The sequence below is a fragment of the Scyliorhinus canicula genome, chromosome 7, assembly GCF_902713615.1.
Source record: "Scyliorhinus canicula chromosome 7, sScyCan1.1, whole genome shotgun sequence".
NCBI classification, from domain to species: domain Eukaryota; kingdom Metazoa; phylum Chordata; class Chondrichthyes; order Carcharhiniformes; family Scyliorhinidae; genus Scyliorhinus; species Scyliorhinus canicula.
In genome coordinates this window covers 79,286,630-79,303,922 of record NC_052152.1, presented here as the reverse complement: position 1 = coordinate 79,303,922, position 17,293 = coordinate 79,286,630, and the positions used below count along the sequence as shown (strand labels likewise).

The 17,293-nt window shown below is 46.5% G+C and overlaps 1 protein-coding gene across 1 annotated transcript in view; it reads right to left on the bottom strand.

The window, feature by feature from the left end:
- gk (glycerol kinase) overlaps positions 1–17,293 on the bottom strand; it is a 180,921-nt gene that overhangs the window by 58,295 nt on the left and 105,333 nt on the right. The window contains exons 13-14 of the mRNA XM_038802252.1: positions 15,130–15,208; positions 1,361–1,457 (exon numbers count right to left, since the gene is read on the bottom strand). Coding sequence (XP_038658180.1) covers positions 1,361–1,457; positions 15,130–15,208 — 176 coding nt within the window. The remainder of the gene's footprint in view (positions 1–1,360; positions 1,458–15,129; positions 15,209–17,293) is intronic.

The following is a 17,293-nucleotide window of genomic DNA, read 5'->3' as shown; positions in this document are numbered from 1 at the left end:
GTAGGCTTCAATGAAGTTACTGTGAAAAGCCACAGTATAATGTGGGAATATGTGAACTTGTCCACTTTGGCAGGAAGCTTAGAAAAGCAATGTATTATTTAAACAGAGAGAGATTGCAGAACTTGGTACTGCAGAGGGATCCGGATGCCCCATAGATGACTCACAAAATGTTAGTATGCAGGTACAGCAAGTGATTAGGAAGGCAATGGAATGTTGGTGTTTATTGCGAGGGGAATGAAATGTAAAGGTAGGAACTTTTACTGTAGCCCTACTGCGCCTTGGTGAGAGTGCACCTGGAGTACTGTGTAAAGTTTTAGTCTGATTTGAAGAATATGAATTAGAAGCAGTTCAGAGGAGGTTCATTCGAGTAATTCTTGGGATGAAGGGCTTACTTTATAAAGAGACATTGAACAGCTTGGGGCTATACCCACTGAAATTAGAAGAATGAGAGATGATCTGATTGAAAAATAAAAGACTCTGAGAGGACTCAATAGGATGAATACAAGATGCTTCCTCTTGTAGGAGAGACTAGCATTAGGTGATACATTTTAAATCCAAAAATTTTCACTTTTAAAATGGAGATGAGGAGGAAATATTGGAGGCTGGGTCATTGAATTTATTCAAGGCTGAATTAGAAAACTTTTTGATAGACAACGGAATCAGGGGTTAAGAGGGGTAGAGATGGAAGTGGGGTTGAGACCACAATCAGCATGATTTTATTGAATAGTGGAGCAGGCTCAAAAGGCTGAATGGCCTACTCTTGCTCCTAAATCCTCCCTCCCTATTACTGTATAGCTCCGGTATTGTCAATTTGTCTATTCAATGAGATTACCAAGGACATTATACATTAGATCCAAAGAACTGCCTAGTGGAAGTGAAAAAATACATCGATGGCAGAAATACCGTACATGTTTCAAAACCAGTTTGACGTCAACAAGGCATTTATTACCTGCTCATTTTTACACTTCTAAGTTTGATGAAAAATATTTCACACTATTTAAATTGGTGAAACAATTAGTTACAGGCTATGATTAACACAATAGAGTGTTTTTCAGATTTAATCCGGGAATCGAAACATGTTATAGCAGATTTGAAAATATATTTTTAGTATTTAAAAAACTGAGTATTTCTAAATGAGCAGAAATAACAATTCAAAATCACATGGAAGTGCAGGATCAAAAAATAAAACTACTGAGTACAACTCACAAGCACACAATGGAAGAAATATGTTGCACCACAACAGCCAGTGTTTTCCAGAGATCAATACATTGTCATTACAATATTAATACCGCTGCTGTACACTGAAACCAAGAATAACCAGTTCTGTTTTTTGATATGGGTACAAAAATAAAGCTCTTACCCTCTAGCAGTAGGATCCCAATGTGGTGCATATAACCCTGAGAAAGCTGGAACGAAATAGCAACCATAAGAGGAACCCACTGAGGCAGCAAGCTTCTCTGAAAAATAAAAGGTTGCAGCAATAATTAACATTTGCCAAAATCAAAAATATGATTCCCAAATCAAAAAGAGGATATAGAATTACTGCCTTTTGGAAGGTAATGGTAGAAAGTTGGAACCCCTAACTTCCTGACTATTACACCTATTTTATAATATACCCCCATGGCAAACATCCCACCATCTCAAAAATTATCAATTTGAGGCAAGCAACTTGTAGACCCAATTTTCAGTTGGCAGCCTTTCACCTTGTAAGACAATGTTTTGTGCCGTGGGGATCAACTCTATGTTAAGCATCAGCGGCCCCAATTTGGCAAGGCAATCTGCCACATTTACTGCAGAGGAAGACAGTGGGCTGGGGAGGTTCAGAGTTCACTGGCTTCTATTTTCTCTGGACCCTCTTATCAGCTGGTGAGCTTTCTGTTTCTGCTCACCTCTTTCAATGTCAATCTGAACAGTCAACCTCCAGATGTCACAGCCGTCAGCGTCTGTCTCCCAGATATCGGTGTGAATGTTGGGATGACTGGTCCAGAGGTAAAGTCCTCCAGTTTCTTATAAATCCTGACTATTACCCCAAGTTGTTATGTCCCCGGGTGAGGAGTGATGAACTGGCTCCCCATCTTTATTCAACTACCTTGGTTAGTCGCAACAATGTTAAGTTAAAAAAGATCCCTTTCCTCTTGCATACCTTTTCCCACTCAAAATATATTTATATTTTAAAAGGAGCCAATTTAACCAGATTTTCTGGAGTTGAAAAAAAATGTTTATTGGTTACTAAAAGGTAAGAAGAAAATGATAAAATGCAATAACCACATAACCACAGGTTAGAAATGAGAGTCCCAACATAAAAGTTAAGAAATACCAATCAGTCTTTGCCTTGTCCACAAGGAATAGATGGTGAAGCGTTGCAGCTGTTAAGTTGCCGATTTCAGTAGCATTGACTTTGGCAGTTGAACAGTCGGTTTGGAGATTCTCAGTTCTGCAAGTTAGCTGAAAGGGGTAGTCCTGTTTTCTTTTCAACAGTGGTTTTGCTGATTTATTACTTTTTTTCGGCAATCAGAGAGAGATCTTTTTACCTGCAAGTGAGGGATGCCTACTGGATATTCTTCAGATGAGCTTCACAGCACAGAAGAACTACAACACCAGACTAGCACACAGAGACCAGTTTGAGTTAGTTTTTAACCCCCTTTTCTCCTGTATTCCTGGAAGGGGAAAAACGCAAACATCTCTTCCACCCAGAACTGCTTTCTTCTAATTCACACATGTCCAAAATCTGGAATATAACTCACAGGAGATAGTCTCTACTGGAATTTGCCTCCATTATCTTTGCAAACACAGAAGGTTACAGTTCAGATTTGCAATGCGTGTCTTCCATTGAAGTGTCTCTTTCTGAGGTTCCTTGACATCTTCCAGGTGCCGCATTCCATGATTTATTTCGGGACTGATGTGTAGAATCCACACAGGAACTTTCCACAGTCACTGAATTACATTCTCAGCCATCCTTGGCTTGTATGTCCTTTTTAAAAAACAAGTCTTACTTAAAAGTTCAAATGTCTTTAAGTAATTTGGGGCTATGATCCATTGCCAACTTGCCTGCCAATGCCCTTGTAACAGAGGCAAGGATGCTCAAGGGATCATGACCTGGTGACTAGTTCACCAGACAGAAGATCTTTGGACATACAACCATCATCCATCTGATGAATGTGTCCAAACCAACACAGATATCACTGATTTAGCAATAAGTATATGCTGATGGAATTATCACACTCAAAGCCCTCTGAATTGGTGACCTAGTCCTGCCAAGAGATGCTGAGGATAAGCCTAAGAAAATGAAGGTGAAAAAACAGCTTTTTCACCTACTTAGCATATGTTGTCCAGGTCTCCCCTGTAGAGAAGTATGCTGAGGACGCAGGCTTGGTAAACTCACAGGTTGCTGTTGTTTCACATTCTCTTTTTTTTTAAATAATTTTTATTGAAATTTTTACAAAATATAAACATCTCAACTCTATTAACAAAACAACCGTGGTAACACCCCAAGAACAATACCCACCCAACTTCAAAAGCAACTACAAACAAAAGAAAAAAACAAAAGAACACCCAAACAACAAAAGGGAAAAAGATAACACCCGCCCACATCCCACAAACCCATGTACACAGTTCTCTCCTCACACAGGAAGAGAAGGAATTCACTCTCTCCAGGGCATCCGCCCACGTCCCCTCCTCAATCTCCTCACCCAGCTCCTCTTCCCATTTACTCTTCAGTTCCTCCACTGAGGCCTCGTCTACCTCCTGCATCGCCCGATATACGTCCGAAATCCACCCTCCTCCAACCCACACCCCCGAGAGCAACCGATCCCGCACCCCTCGTGGGGGCAGCAAGGGGAACTCCTCCACCTGCTGCCTGGCAAACGCCCTCACCTGCATGTACCTAAACATGTTCCCCGGGGGGGGGAGCCCAAACTTCCCCTCTAACACCCCCAAGCTCGCGAACTTCCCCTCCACAAACAGGTCCCTCAACCTCCTAACCCCTATCCTGTGCCAGCCCAGAAATCTGCCATCAATGCTCCCTGGGACAAACCGATGGTTCCCCCGTATAGGGGCCTCCATCGAGCCCCCCACTTCTCCCCTATGCCGTCTCCATTGCCCCCAAATTTTGAGGGTAGCCGCCACCACCGGGCTCGTGGTATACCTCGTTGGAGGGAGCGGCAACGGCGCCGTTACCAGCGCCTCCAGGCTCGTGCCCACACATGACGCCGTCTCCATCCTCTTCCATGCTGCCCCATCCTCGTCCATTACCCACTTGCGCACCATCGCTGCGTTGGCAGCCCAATAGTACCCACAGAGGTTGGGCAACGTCAGCCCTCCCCTATCCCTGCCCCGTTCCAGGAACACTCTTCTCACCCTCAGAGTCCCATGCGCCCACACAAATCCCGTGATACTCCTGTTGACCCTCCTAAAAAAGGCCTTCGGGATGAGATGGGGAGGCACTGGAACAGGAACAAAAACCTCGGGAGCACCGTCATCTAAACGGACTGCACCCTCCCTGCCAGTGACAGCAGTAACATATCCTACCTCTTAAACTCCTCCTCCATCTGCTCCACCAACCTTATGAGGTTGAGCTTGTGCAGGGCCCCCCAGCTCCCAGCCATCTGGACCCCTGGGTACCTGAAACTCTTCTCTGCCTGCTTCAGTGGGAGCCTACCAATCCCCTCCTCTTGATCCCCCGGATGCACCACAAACAACTCACTCTTGCCCAGGTTCAACTTATACCCAGAGAAACCCCGAATTCACTAAGAATCCTCATCACCTCCGGCATCCCCCCCACCGGGTCCGCCACATACAGCAACAGGTCGTCTGCATACAGCGACACTCGATGCTCCTCCCCACCCCGCACCAGGCCCCTCCAGTTCCCTGACTGCCTCAATGCCATGGCCAGGGGCTCAATCGTCAACGCGAAGAGCAAGGGGGACAGGGGGCACCCCTGTCTCGTCCCCCGGTACAGCCGAAAGTGCTCCGACCTCCTCCTATTTGTGGCTACACTCGCCATCGGGGCCTCGTAGAGCAGCCTCACCCACCGGATAAACCCCTCCCCAAACCCAAACCTCTCCAACACCTCCCACAAATACTCCCACTCAACCCTATCAAAGGCCTTCTCCGCATCCAATGCCACCACTATCTCCGCCTCCCCTTCCATGGCCGGCATCATAATGATATTGAGGAGGCTTCACACGTTCGTATTCAACTGCCTTCCCTTCACAAACCCCGTCTGGTCCTCATGAATGACCCCGGGCACGCAATTCTCTATTCTAGTGGCCAGGATCTTTGCCAGCAGCTTAGCGTCGGCGTTTAGCAGCGAAATCGGCCTATATGACCCGCACTGCAGAGGGTCCTTGTCCCGCTTCAGGATCAAGGAAATCAGCGCCCGTGACATAGTTGGGGGCGAAGCCCCCTCTCTTGCCTCGTTAAAGGTCCGGACCAACAGGTCCAAATACCTTTTATAAAATTCCGCCGGAAACCCGTCCGGCCCCGGCACCTTCCCCGACTGCATGCACCCTATCCCTTTGACCACCTCCTCCAGCTCGATCGGCGCCCCCAGTCCCTCCACCTGCTCCTCCTCCACCCTCGGGAATCGCAGTTTGTCCAAGAAGCGCCCCATTCCACCCCCCTCCACCGGGGGTTCCGACCGGTACAGTTCCCCATAGAAGTCTCTGAAGACCCCATTAACATCTACTCCCCTCCGCACCACCTTCCCAGCCTTATCCGTCACTCCCCCAATCTCCCTGGCCGCGTCCCACTTTTGGAGCTGGTGTGCCAGCATCCTGCTCGCCTTCTCCCCATATTCATACACCGCCCCCTGTGCTTTCCTCCACTGAGCTTCCGCTTTTCTGGTAGTCAATAGGTCGAATCTGGCCTGAAGGCTATGCCTCTCACCCAGCAATCCCTCCTCTGGAGCCCCCGCATATCTCCTATCCACCCGCACCATCTCCCCTATCAGTCTCTCCCTCTCCCTCTGCTCCCCCCTCTCCCTATGGGTCCGGATGGAGATCAATTCCCCCCTCATCACCGCCTTCAATGCCTCCCAGACCGTCCCCACTCGGACCTCCCTGTTGTCATTGGCCTCAAGATACCTCTCGATACACCCCCGAACCCTCTCGGCCACCTCCTCATCTGCCAGCAGCCCCACCTCCAAGCGCCAGAGCGGACATTGGTCCCTCTCTTCCCCCAGCCCGAGGTCCACCCAGTGCGGGGCATGATCTGAAATGGCAATGGCGGAGTATTCCACATCCTCCACCCTCGAAACCAACCCCCTGCTCAGGACAAAAAAAATCAATCCTCGAGTAGGCCTGATGTACGTGGGAGAAAAACGAGTATTCCATGGCCCTTGACCTCGCAAACCTCCAGGGATCCACCCCCCCAATCTGGTCCATGAATCCCCTCAACACCTTAGCCGCCGCCGGCCTCCTACCCATCCGGGACTTGGATCGATCCAATGGGGGATCCGGTACCGTGTTGAAGTCCCCCTCCCATGATCAGGCCCCCCACCTCCAGGTCCGGAATGCGGCCCAACATACGCCGCATAAACCCCGCATCGTCCCAATTTTGGGCGTAAACATTCACCAACACCACCCGCTCCCCCTGCAGCTTACCACTCACCATCACATATCTCCCGCCACTGTCAGCCACCACATTTAACGCCTCAAACGACACCTTCTTCCCCACCAGGATCGCCACCCCCTTACTCTTCTCATCCAGCCCTGAGTGAAATACTTGGCCCACCCATCCCTTCCTCAGCCAGCTAACTTCTGCTGACCCCGGCGACTCCCGCCCTACCTCCTACTCCTCCCCACGTGGGACTACCCCTCCTCCATCGTGCCCGTCAACGGGTCCTCTCCCCCCCGCCGCTCTTGCACGGGAAAAGAAAACAGCCAGCAACGACCCGCGCTTCTCAGCCCCGAACCCACAATCTCCCAGCGCGGGAAACCCGCAGAAAGCCCGCGCTTTCGCCCTGCCCAGCCCCGCCTCCTCCAGGGCTACACCCATTGTCAGTCCCCCCCCACCAGCTCCCCGAACTCCCCGTTTACCCCCCTGCCCGACCTCGTCCAACAGGCCCCTACAGAAAAACCCATATAGAAAAGACAAATCAACATCACCCCACCCACCCTAAGGCCAACCCACATCTTACATTAAACCAAGCAAATACAAATACAGTATTATGCAGCATCCCCCATCTTAGATCCTCAGTTTGAGTCCAATTTCTCGGCCTGCACAAAGGCTCATGCCTCCTCCGGGGACTCAAAATAATGGTGCCGATCCTCATAGGTGACCCACAGACGCGCCGGCTGCAACATGCCGAACTTCACACTCCGTCTATGGAGCACCGCCTTCGTCCGGTTAAACCCGGCCCTCCGCCTCGCCACCTCCGCACTCCAGCCCTGGAAGATCCGCACCTTCGTGTTCTCCCACTTGCTGCTCCGCTCCTTCTTGGCCCACCGGAGCACACACTCACGATCCACGAACCGATGAAACCGCACCAACACCGCCCGCGGCGGCTCATTCGGCTTGGGCCTCCTAGCCAGAATTCTGTGGGCCCCCTCTAACTCCAGGGGCCCCTGGAAGGACCCAGCCCCCATCAGCGAGTTTAACATAACCGCCATATAGGCCGCTAGGTCCGACCCCTCCAGCCCCTCCGTGAGGCCCAGGATCCACAAATTCTTCCTCCTCGACCGGTTGTCCAGCTCCTCGAACCGCTCCTGCCATCTTTTATGGAGCGCCTCGTGCATCTCCACCTTCCCCGCCACGGCCACGACCTCATCCTCCCTTTCAGAGGCCTGCTGCTGCAGCTCCCGGATCGCAGCCCCTGGGCTGTCTGGGTCTCCATCAGCTCTCTGTTGGTTACCTTCAGCGACTCCAGCAGCTCCAACTTAAGCTTCTGGAAGCAGCGCCGCAGAGTCGCCTGCTGCTCCTGAGCCCACTGCCTCAGCTCCTCAAGGCCTCCGCCGGCTGCCATTTTGTCTTCCTTCCCCCGCTTTTTCAGGGGTGCTTTCTCCGGTTTTCTCCTTGCCCCACTCCTGGCCCGGACCATAGGACCGTTGGGGTCGACTCCTGTCCTCTTCCCACGTCGGGATTTGCCGACACAGCTCCGTTGGGGGCCCTGAAAAGAGCCCCAAAGTCCGTTTTCAGCGGGAGCTGCCGAATGTGCGGCTTAGCTCCTCATTGCCGCCACCGGAAGTCTTGTTTCACATTCTCTTACTCAGCTTGGACATAACAGCTGCAGTTGAGAGATTGCTGATAATTGTAGAGCCTGGATATGTGAAGCTATCAACAACCCCCAGCGTGACTTTGTCAATGCTCATAGATGGTTGTATGGCAATGATCTGGACCATGATACTTGCCTTCCTGATGCTAATGGTCAAACCAAACTTCATAGTCGTGAGAGTGTCTATCAATTTACCTCAGAAGGTGTTCCTTGGCATGGAGTGCAGCATCACCTTTTATACTATGAATATGACGACTCCACATCTTCCAGCACAAATTTGACTTATCCAGTGTGGGGTTATCTTTAAATGGAACAATATAAATTTACAGCACAGGACTTGGCTCATTTGGCCTGGATTTTACAGTCAAAATAAAAGCTTTGGTATACTTGTATCTCACTGAGAAATTCACCATTGAAAGACATGAAACATGTGAAGTTCCATATCTGCCCTCTAAATACCCATAAAACTCAAAAAAAGGTTATGACTTCTTTATTCTGGTGCATGTGGATTTTTAATCAGTGTAATACGTCTCACTTACTTAAAAATAATCTCCTCCATTCTGAAAAGAAATTTATACAAGTGTGAAGTAATCCCATCTTTCTTCCCCTCTCATTATTTTATTATCTGTGATAATATATTGAATAACTTATCCAACTTACACCTCCTATTCTGGACTCTGTGTCTCAGTAAAAACTTTTCAATCTGACTGGCGAGACAATATTGTTTGCCCGTTCATACAGGCTCTAGACCCCTGTACAGGGCTTTGGGATTTTATTTAGTACAGTTCCCTGTGCAAAAGTCCATTAGAAAATATGTGGCAAGTGCAAGTGTCATGAACTCCTGTTGATCTGGAGCTGATCAATTAATTCCACTCGCCCCATCTTGCCCTATACCCTGTAAATTTATCTCTCTTCAAATATTTATCCAATTCTCTCTTTATTATGACATTTAATCAGTTTTCACTGTCCTTTGAGGCACTGCATTCCAGCTCACAACAAAGATGTTTTTTATGTGACCTCTGGCTCTTTTGCTATTTACCTTAAATTTGTTCCCCCTGGATACTGACCCTCCTACCACTGAAAATTATTTATCTTTATTTACTCTATGAAAACCATGTGGGCTTTTGAGCACCTTTGTCAAACTCTCTGCTCCAAGGATAAGGGTCCTAGCTTCTCTAGTTTACCCATGTAATTGAAGTCTCTCATATCCTGGTACCATTGTAGTAAATTCCTTCCATATCATCTCCACTCGATATCCTTCCAAAACTCTGGTGCCCAGATTAGAGCACAATGCCCTAGTTGAGTCCAAACAGTGTTTTACAAAGGTTTAGCATTTGTGTTTAGTGGTATTGTTTGAAGGATAAAAGTTAGCCAGAATAAAAGGCAGAAACCCCAAAGTAGAGGAGACAGCATCATTAGCAGCAAATATAGAATACTAAACTGACAGTACAAATAAATCGCTATTTCACCTGGAAGAAGTGTTTGGGGTCCTGGGGATCTGAGGAGTACAAACATTGAATTTCTTCCAGTTGCATGGGAAGGTGCCAGGAAAAGGGGAGAGGTGCTGAGGATGACACAAGGGTGTCCTGGACGGAACAGTTCCTACAGAATTTTGAGAGGAGAGATGGGGAAGATGTGTTTAGTGGTGCCATAATTCTTGAGGTGCCTTCCGTTGCCTTCACCTCTGTACCCAGACTCTCTGGAAAGGAGGTACAGTTTTGATAGTGTGGTTAGCGAATGATTCCGCTTGTGGAGAACATAATTAAATGTTTTCAACAAAAAATAGTCATCAAGAGACCCAATAGAGAATTCAGAAGAACCACCCTCCGAAAGGAATTAAAGATAATAATTACAGGTTTAGATGAGGAAAAATGAAAGGCTTGAGTGGTGCACAAATGCTGGCACAGACTGTTTGGGCAGAATTACCCATTTGTATGCTATATCCTATATAATCCCTTGATCAAAGTCTTCCCCGTCTGCCCCAACGCATAACAAGCCCTTTCTGTTTCTTCCAAATTCATGTTCCAGCTATGCCCCTCCCTGTGACCATTTAACTTCTCTAAATCTTTTCATTGAGATCTATTGGTCTGTCATCGATCATCTTGGTTTCTCTTCTGCTCTCACTCACTTTAATCCATCTCCCTCTGAATTTATAGCACTGTGTTCTACCAGATCCAACCCTAATATTGTCTTTTAACTATCTACCAAGGGTGGGGCTGCTGCTGTTTTAGCAAAATAACCTCTCTTAGCAGAGACTGATTGCCAACTCGTTGATGCCTCCTCTGACCTTCCCTTGGACCATGATCCCACAACCAAACACCAAGCCATAATTTCAAAGACTGTCACTAACCTCTTTTCATTTGATGATCTTCACTTCATGACCTTCAATCTCATAGTCTTCCACCCCTGCACAGGTCATTTCTATACTTCCTTTGGAAAATCCACAAACAAGACTGCCTTGATAGACCCACAACTTCAGCCTTTTCCTGTCCCACAGAAAGTATTTATTCCCATTTCCCTCTATTTGTTTCTCCTTGTAGTCTCTTTCTACTAATATCAGTGGCACTTAGATCACCCTCCACTATTTTACCTGACCTTGGTTGTCTACTTTTCACCACGTACAATCAATCCTCCTACATCTCTAACCTCCAACAGGAAGGCCCGAGGGCACTCAGCGTCATCCTTGAAAAGTGGTCCAAGCCGACCCTACCCACCAGCATACGCCTCCACTTTGTTGAACATATTTGTACATTGAACAACTTCTTCTTTGATTCAACTTACTTCCTGCAAATAGGCAATTCACACCTCTTTAGCCTGGGGTTACCCCTATCTCTGCATCTGTAAAGATTTAATTACCTCAAATGCTTGCATTCTAAGCATTGTCTGGCATCTTTGACTTTGTCTATATATATATATTTCTGGAACACACCTCTTCATTCCCCTGAGGAAGGAGCAGTGCTCCGAAAGCTAGTGTTTGAAACAAACCTGTTGGACTTTAACCTGGTGTTGTAAGACTTCTTACAAAGATATGGGTCCTAGCCATGCCTGGCTTTTCGTCTGATATAGAACAAAGAAAAGTACAGCACAGGAACAGGCCCTTCAGCCCTCCAAGTCTGCGCCGACCATGCTGCTTGTCTAAATTAAAATGTTCCACTCTTCCGGGGTTCGTATCTCTCTATTCCCGCCCTATTCATGTATTTGTCAAGATGCCCCTTAAACGTCACTATTGTCCCTGCTTCCACCACCTCCTCCGGCAGCGAGTTCCAGACACCCACTATCCTCTGTGTAAAAAACTTCCCTCGTACATCTCCTCTAAACCTTGCCCCTTGCACCTTAAACCTATGCCTCCCAATAATTGACCCCTCTACCCTGGGAAAAAGTCTCTGACTATCCATAGTCTATGCCCCTCATAATTGTGTAGACCTCTATCAGATCGCCCCTCAAACTCCGTCGTTCCAGTAAGAACAAACCAAGTTTATTGAATCTTATTCAATATGTGGAAAATTATTTGTTCCTGTTCTATCCAAGTCTCCTCCCACAACTCTTTTTCTGATGCAAGTCATGAGTTGTTGCAATCCCACACAAATGTCCCAATCTTTGCTTCCTGTACAAAGATTTAATGCAATTCACATTCACTGTATTTACCTCCTGCTTTTGAGCACCTCAATCCAATTGGTTGAGTAGTCAAGTAGCTGCTTGTCCTGCTTACCGATACCAGAGATCTCCTGCAGAGGGCAGTGCACTGGATATCAAGGTCAAAACATAGCAATCTTGACTGAAAAGCCAATTTCAGTAGCTGTGTGCAAGGATGTAAAATTTGCAAAAGCCATTCTTTTGTTAGTCAGCTGCATTTTAGTGCAAAAACTCATGGCCTGCATCAGATAAAACACACAATATTTTCATTACAGCGGTTCAAGAAGACAGCTCATCACCACCTTCTCAAGGGCAACTAGGACGAGCAATAAATTCTGGCTCAGCCAGCAATGCCCACATTGCACAAGTTAATTAAAAAACTTATTTTATCAAGAGCTTTATAAGGATTTACCTGTTATTTAAATGTTGTATCACAGGGGACAAACATATTTAAATGTTGTATCACAGGGGACAAACATAAGCGTGTATTCTTTGTCACCTCGTACCCAATTAGTTCTTTCCATTGGGGCTCAAAAATGTGTGGGACAGAAGTCTCATTATAAAAGCATCATGATAGCTTGTGCAACTACAGCTTTTTATCTGCATTGTGCCCTGATGGTGGGCAGACACTAACTATACATTCATTCGGGGAATGGAAGTTACATTCTTGTTCTTGAACATAGTCTAAATAAGGAGTTTGCTTGGCAATGTGTGTGAAATTAAAGGATCCCTGGGATATGGGGAATCCTACAGTCCTGTTAAATGTTACGGCTTTCAGTCTCTGGACTCCTGTAGAAATGCAGAATGATATATTAATTCCTTAGACTGTATAAAGCTGTAACAACCTCCCATTGTAGAAATATCACAGGGTTGTGATCGTCACTACCTCTGGCAGCCTGGAACATTCCATGCATAAAAATTAAATAATACTGTGATCTTCACTGCCATGAGCAATGGAAATGTGGTTATGCAGTAAGGTACGGGTTTCTGGTCCAGGAGGCCACAGATCTTTTTGGCAAAGCATAGCAAAATCACAGACTGGTGTTGGCTCATGTGAATGTGGGATTAGTGCTCTCTTGGAAGACCTTGGGTGGATAAGGACTCCTGCTGAGTCCTCCACAGCAGTTGTGCTGCTCTGCCTGGCCTCTCCTCTTCTTATTCTTCATAAAGGCCAAAAGGCAAGATGCCCATGACCAAATGCTACCTTTCTCCTGGCAACCACCACAAGGTTTCCAACAGGACTAAGTAGTAAAATATTTACTCTTTGTAGATTAATTTCTGAGAGGAACCCTGGGAAAACTATCAATATAGCGCTGGTGACATCTTGGAAAAAAAAGGCCAGAAAGTCTCCTAATGTATCTCAAAAGTACTTTATAAACAGTGTAGACAGTTAATCTCCAACCATCAATCTCTAGCCGGAAAAACCATTGGAAGCCTTTAGTAGCTCTAAGCCCTCAACAATAACTTGGTAACTCCTGTTCAGCTGGTCACTGTTAGGAAAGATGTATAGGGCACATTTCCAAAATGTGCAGGTGAAACAAAATTTGGAAGCATTGTGAATGGTGCAGGGGATAGTGTTGAACTTCAAAAGGACATAATAAAAATTGCTGGAATGGCATACAAGTAAGTGACAGGTGAAGTTCAATGCAGAAAATGTGAAGTGATTCATTTTGGTATGAATAATATGGAGCGATAATATAAAATAAAGGGTACAACTGTAAAGTGGGTATTGGAGCAGAGGGTGTATATGTGCATGAGTCATGGAAGGTGGTCGAACAGGTTAAAACAAAATAATCTTTATTATTACAATTAGTTTTACGTTAACACTGCGATGAAGTTACTGTGAAAATTCCCTAGTCGCCACATCCGGCGCCTGTTTGGGTACACAGAGGGAGAATTCAGAATGTCCAAATTACCTAACAGCACATCTTTCGGGACTTGTGGGAGGTAAGGTTGAGAGTTCAGTTAATAAATTGAATGGTATTCTAGGCTTTATAAATAGGGGCATTGAGTACAAGAACAAGGAAGTTATGTAGAACTTGTATAGGACACCGATTCGGACTCAGCTGGAATAGTGTGTCCAATTCTGGGCATCAGATTTTCGAAGGACATGTGAGCATTGGAGAGAGTGCAGAAAAGATTCACAAGAATGGTTCCAGGGATGAGGAATTTCAGATATGAAGATAGATTGTAGAAGTTAAGATTTCCTTTCTTGGAGAATGTCGAGATAACATTTGATAGAGGCATTCAAAATCCAGAGTAGATAGGGAGAAATGTTCTCATTTGTGAAAGGATCGAGAAAGAGAGGGCACAGATTAAAATAATTTGCAAAGGAAGCAGAAGTGATATAAGGAAAAATGTTTTCACACAGTGGGCCGTTAAGATCTGGAATGCACTGCCTTGACAGTGTGGTGGAAGTAGGTTCAATTGAGGTATTCAAAAGAGAATTAAATTGCTAATTGAAGTGGAAGAATGTGCAGAGTTACAGGGAGCGGTGGGAGAATGTCACTCGGCGAACTGCTCATTCACAGAGCTGCTGCAGACATGCTGATCTGAATGGTCTCTTTCTGAACTGTAACAACTCTGTGATTTGAGGTTTAATTAAATTGCTATCCACCAACACGGCGTGCAGACTCTTTAATGAATATCCTCAGGCAATTTGTCAAATAGTCCCACAACGATCCTCTAGGCAGTTGTTGCCACCACTACTTCAATTCTGTTACCAAGATGCATCTTGCACTAAAGAGGTTTTGCAGCTTAAGGCCACATCTTGGCCAATTCAGAGGCTGTTTAGTTCCTAAAGTATCAGGGGAAAATTACCCCAATAAATCACAGATTCTAGACACTAAAACCTCATTAAAGACAACTTAGATTTAAATATTCCACCCAGAGATATCAGAATCAGCAGAAAATACTGCAGAAAAAGCACTGAGGATTTGACTTTCTTAAATTTGCCGACTTGAGTTGAATGCATGTCTGAAACAAAATTTAATGGGGGCACATGAATAAAGAATATGGGGCTGGATTCTCCATAGGCAGGATCCTCTGCTTCGCCGGCAATCTAAAGTTTTTCTTTTGCACATTTGTGTGTTCTCCTAAGGATGACCGTGGGTCTACAATTTTGAGTCTTTAAGCTATCCGTAATTAAGTTTAGAGTTTGAGTGCAATATCCTCTTAGTCTTTACTAGAATGATCCCAGAGATGTACTAAATGGAATTTATTTCATTTTTCCTGTCATTTACTGTAATTTCCTGAGCTCATGAATGAAAATAAAGAGTACTTACCAACTTCGTCTGCTGTGCTAATGATACGAAGATTGTCTCGAAGCCAGCGTACCACAGCACCACCAATGGCAACTGATCCCTAAAGAAACATGAAATAAAGTAACTGGCAGTGGTGGAGTTGTGCATTTATAGGATGTAACTTCATTGTTTAAATTTGAGCAAGTCGTCTCATAAAAATGTTACTTGGAATTTTAAATTTTGTTCATATGTACACACCTAAAGTAGAAAGTTACCACTCACCAAACAGGAAAGTCAGAGTTACTTTCCACCTTTGCCGAGCTGAAAAATAAAATATCTTGCCACCTTGCAAAAAAGGTTGTTCTTGTGAAACTAGATCTTTGTTCCTTATCTTTCAATTCCTTATTTTCTATCTGGCTATAGATTAATGTGTACTCCATATGCAATTTAATATTCAATGAGAGCAGGATACCAGAGTAAAGACTATAATTCTTGGAATGAATTGCAAAAACTATAGTCATTTTCTTACACTCCAGGTAAGATAGATGGATACGGGAGTCAATTGGGGGCAGGAGGCGAGTGGTGGCTGAAAATGGGCTGTGAATTTGAGGTAGAACTGGAAGGAGCACTCCTACTTATATCAGCTCCAGAATAAATAAAGATAAGGGACGGGATTCTCTCCTAACCGGCGGGGCGGACCGTACCGGCGCCGAGGAGTGGTGTGAAGCACTCAGGCGTCGGACCGCCCGGAAGGTGCGGAATCTTCCGCACCTTCAGGGGCTAGGCCGACGCTGGCGAGTTTGGCGGCGCATCAGCCGGTGGATGAGGGGTTGGCTCTGCACTAACTGGCGCCGAAGGGCCTCCGCTGGCTGACGCGAGTTGGCGCATGCTCGAGAGCGCCAGCGTGTGCTGGCATCATCTCAGCGCATGCGCAGGGGGTTCTTCTCCACGCCGCCCATGACGGACCTTTATACCGGGAAAGAGTGCCCCATGGTACGAGCCCGTCCGCAGATCGGTGGGCCCTGATCGTGGGCCAGGCCACCGTGGGGCCCCCCAGGAGCCAGATCCTCTCCCCCCCTCCCCCCGAGGATTCCACAAGCCGCCTGCAGAGCCAGGTCCCACCGGTACAGACCTGGTGTAATATACGCCGGCGGGACCTGCCGAAAACAGGCGGCCACTCGGCCCATCGTGGGGCGGAGAATCGGCGAGAGGAGGCGCTGCCAACGGCCCCCGACCGGCGCAACGTGATTCTGGCATCGGGCCCGGCCGGGGGGTGGGGGGGGGGTTCGGAGAATCCCACCCAAGGACTTCCCTTTTCGGTGGCAGCCACCATGGGTCTTTCAAAGAACCACTCATTTGGTTACCAAGTGGCTAAAATGTAGATCACAGCCTGCGCAGTGCTTGCCGAGCCAGTTATTAATGGGTTTTGGAAAGGGGGCCTCAAAAATGTCTAAACCAACATGGAGGGTGGCACACGCTACCCTCCACATTGGACAGTTAGGCAGTTGTTTTATTTCTATATAATAAGCACAGTGCCAAGATATTTTTTTGAGACACTTTGATAAAACAATTCAATAAAAAGTAAATATTAAGACTCATAATATTAAATTTAAGAGTGACACATTGGATGGACTTCACTGGTCTAAAGAATATTTTCAGGCATGGGGCAATTTCTGGGTCGTCCTCCCACATCGGTGGTCAGCCAATAGGGAGAATCTTCCCGGATGGACAATTAAGAGATTACCTCTGCCATCCTGTTAAAAAATGCTGCATAGGTTCCCAAGCATCAGAGGTGCCACAACACTGGAGATCGCAGAGTCAGGTAGGGAAACATGAGAACAGATGTACTGTCGGAAGCCTGCTTAAGATTTAAACTTCAAAATGAAGGCCCTATGCTTTAGGCCTTCCTTAAGTTTAAGAGTCCTTCCACTGGAATGGTCATGGTCCAGTTTGCCTACTTTGGATTCACGGGGTTCAATCATGGGGCCATTGAGTTTCGAAGGTGGCATAGTGGTTAGTACTGCTGCCTTATGGTGCCAAGGACACGGGTTCGATCCCAGTCCCAGGTCACTGTCCGTGTGGAGTTTGCACATTCTCCCCGTGTCTGCGTGGGTCTCACCCTCACAACCCAAAAATGTGCAGGGTAGGTGGATCGGCCACACTAAAATTGCCCCTTAATTGGAAAAACTTCTTTAAAAATGGGGCC